Source organism: Silene latifolia, chromosome Y, assembly GCF_048544455.1.
Source record: "Silene latifolia isolate original U9 population chromosome Y, ASM4854445v1, whole genome shotgun sequence".
Lineage (NCBI taxonomy): Eukaryota > Viridiplantae > Streptophyta > Magnoliopsida > Caryophyllales > Caryophyllaceae > Silene > Silene latifolia.
This window is the reverse complement of record NC_133538.1, coordinates 187,916,656-187,918,854: the sequence shown is the minus strand read 5'-3', so window position 1 is coordinate 187,918,854 and position 2,199 is coordinate 187,916,656. Positions and strand designations below refer to the sequence as shown.

Below are 2,199 nucleotides of genomic sequence, written 5' to 3'. Positions count from 1 at the left end.
GACTTGGTCTGTGCGAAACTTACTCGATCGATCGGTAAACCTCTCGATCGAGCATCAGGGGGTGTGGGAACCACTCGATCGACTGGTAAACTCCTCGATCGAGTGACTATGTCTTCATTTCAGCTCACGTCTTCACCCAAGTGCCTCGTAGTGCGTGCCACGACGCTTCCAAGTGCAGTATCTTACTCTGGGACAATACCGTCTCCTCTAAATGCATGCAAAAAGGACAAAAAGGGGTATGGTTCCACTACTTTCGCGATCATTCCTACAAAAAGGACAAAATACACCAAAGTAGCCAATTCGGGGCAAAATACCATAAAAACAGTATAGAAATGCATAGAAATACGTGCTGAAATAGGCCAAAAAGACTATACATTAGGCACGTATCATCTGCCATTCTTAAAATAGGCTTGGATAGCTTTGCGAATGTCGGGGCCAACGATGTCCCGGGAAGCCTTAAAGAAAGCGAAGAGAATCCATCGGACTGGACTCTTATCGGACCCAATACTAAACACAACAGCTCTAATTTCATCAGCTCCAATGGGTTTAATGAGCCCAGCAATATCATCCTCTGGCACACAAGGGCTGGCTTGTATGAAGGCAACATCAATGGGAGAAGTAGGGTGAGACTGCCCAAGAAGATGTTGGTAATAATCAATAAAACCCTCAGCAACTGAATCAAGACCAATTCTCTCATTTCCATCTTTATCTTTAATATGGCCAATAAGTTGTTCTGCTGTCTTTCATGAATTCTAGCAGAGAAATATTTAGAAGAGGAGTCATTATAGGAAATGTGATCAAGCTTAGCTTTTTGTTTCAAAATAGTGCTCTCAGCAGCCTTAAGTGCAAGATAGGTAGCCATGAGTTCTCTTTCCTTTTCATAGAGGTCAGTCGAAGAGAAGTCTTCATGAATAGCTATCTGACAGTCAGATAATTGATCTCTAGCAGTGTGGACTCTTTGAGAAATTTGATTAAAGTTCTCCTTATGCAAAGCCTTCAGTCTCTTTTTAACATGTTTTAATTTGCCAAAAAGAGTAAAAATGAGTGAGCCCTGAACAGGTTCCCTCCAGGCCTCATTTACCGGATCATGATAGTCGGGTGGTTTATCCAAAGAATTAAGAAAACTAAACCTGGACCCCGAAATGCTTATCCTCAAAGACAAGTAACAAGAATAGGGGAGTGATCGGATACCCCGGCGGAAGGAAGACAGCAGAGGTAGCAGGATACTGAAGTTGCCCGATCCAACATTAGTAAGAGCTCTATCCAATTTTGACCAGACAAGAGTATCAATGTCTTGCTTATTAGTCCAAGTCATCTCACAACCAGTGCTAGTAATGTCAGCAACCCCACAATGCAGCAGACAAGAGTTGCAATCCAAGATATCAGCAAGATTAGGAGGGGTATTACTAATTCTCTCAGTAACATCCCTAACAACATTAAAGTCACCAAGAAGAATCCACTTATGAACCTGAGTACTGATAGTACGCAGATTGTGCCAAAGATCATCACGAGCTCTAGCATTATTGCTAGCATAAATCATGGTGAGATGAAATTTAGTGTAGGTAGCATGATGAAATACCTCACAATGGATGAACTGGGAGTGAATGATCAAGGGATGAATATCCACAGTGGTAGGTTTCCAGACAAGCCAAATTCTACCATTAACATGAGCATTGTAGTTGCAAATCACTTTACAAGCTTTAAATTTGTTATGAATAACCTTTTTAGCTTTCTTTTCTTTAATTCTGGTATCCAAAACACCCATAATGTCCACCTGATGAAGTCTTAAGAATTCAAGAACTTCCTGTTGCTTGATGGGATCATTCCTACCTCTGATGTTCCAAGAAGAGATTTTCATTGAGCTTTATCAGTAGGTTTTGGGTCCCCTAACATTACATGCTCCTTAGTTAGTTCAGCTTTGATAGCAAGAATGTGAGTAGTTTCAGTGACTTTGCTGTGTTCAGTACCCATCTTATCTCTGGGATCACAGGAGGAGGCTCTCTTCAAGGCTATTTGAGCATCCTCTAACTGTTTGACCTTTGTTGCATTCTTGATGCATTTCAGTAGCCTGAAGTAAGGGGGTGTAACCTGAGCAGGAACATTCACTGCTAGGACATCCTCCTACACATCAGAGCTAACTGAGGTACCACCTAGCATACAGGTCCCCAGGATAGTGGTGGAATAAGGATCTTTAGCTAT

General features: G+C 41.8%; 1 protein-coding gene across 1 annotated transcript; it reads right to left on the bottom strand.

Moving 5' to 3' along the window:
- Positions 1 to 386: 386 nt before the first annotated feature.
- Positions 387 to 1,858, bottom strand: LOC141629647 (uncharacterized). Its single transcript, XM_074442621.1, has 2 exons — positions 686 to 1,858; positions 387 to 629 (listed from the first exon to the last, which is right to left on the bottom strand). The coding sequence occupies exons 1-2, from the start codon at positions 1,856 to 1,858 to the stop codon at positions 387 to 389; spliced, it is 1,416 nt and encodes a 471-aa protein (XP_074298722.1).
- Positions 1,859 to 2,199: the final 341 nt, after the last annotated feature.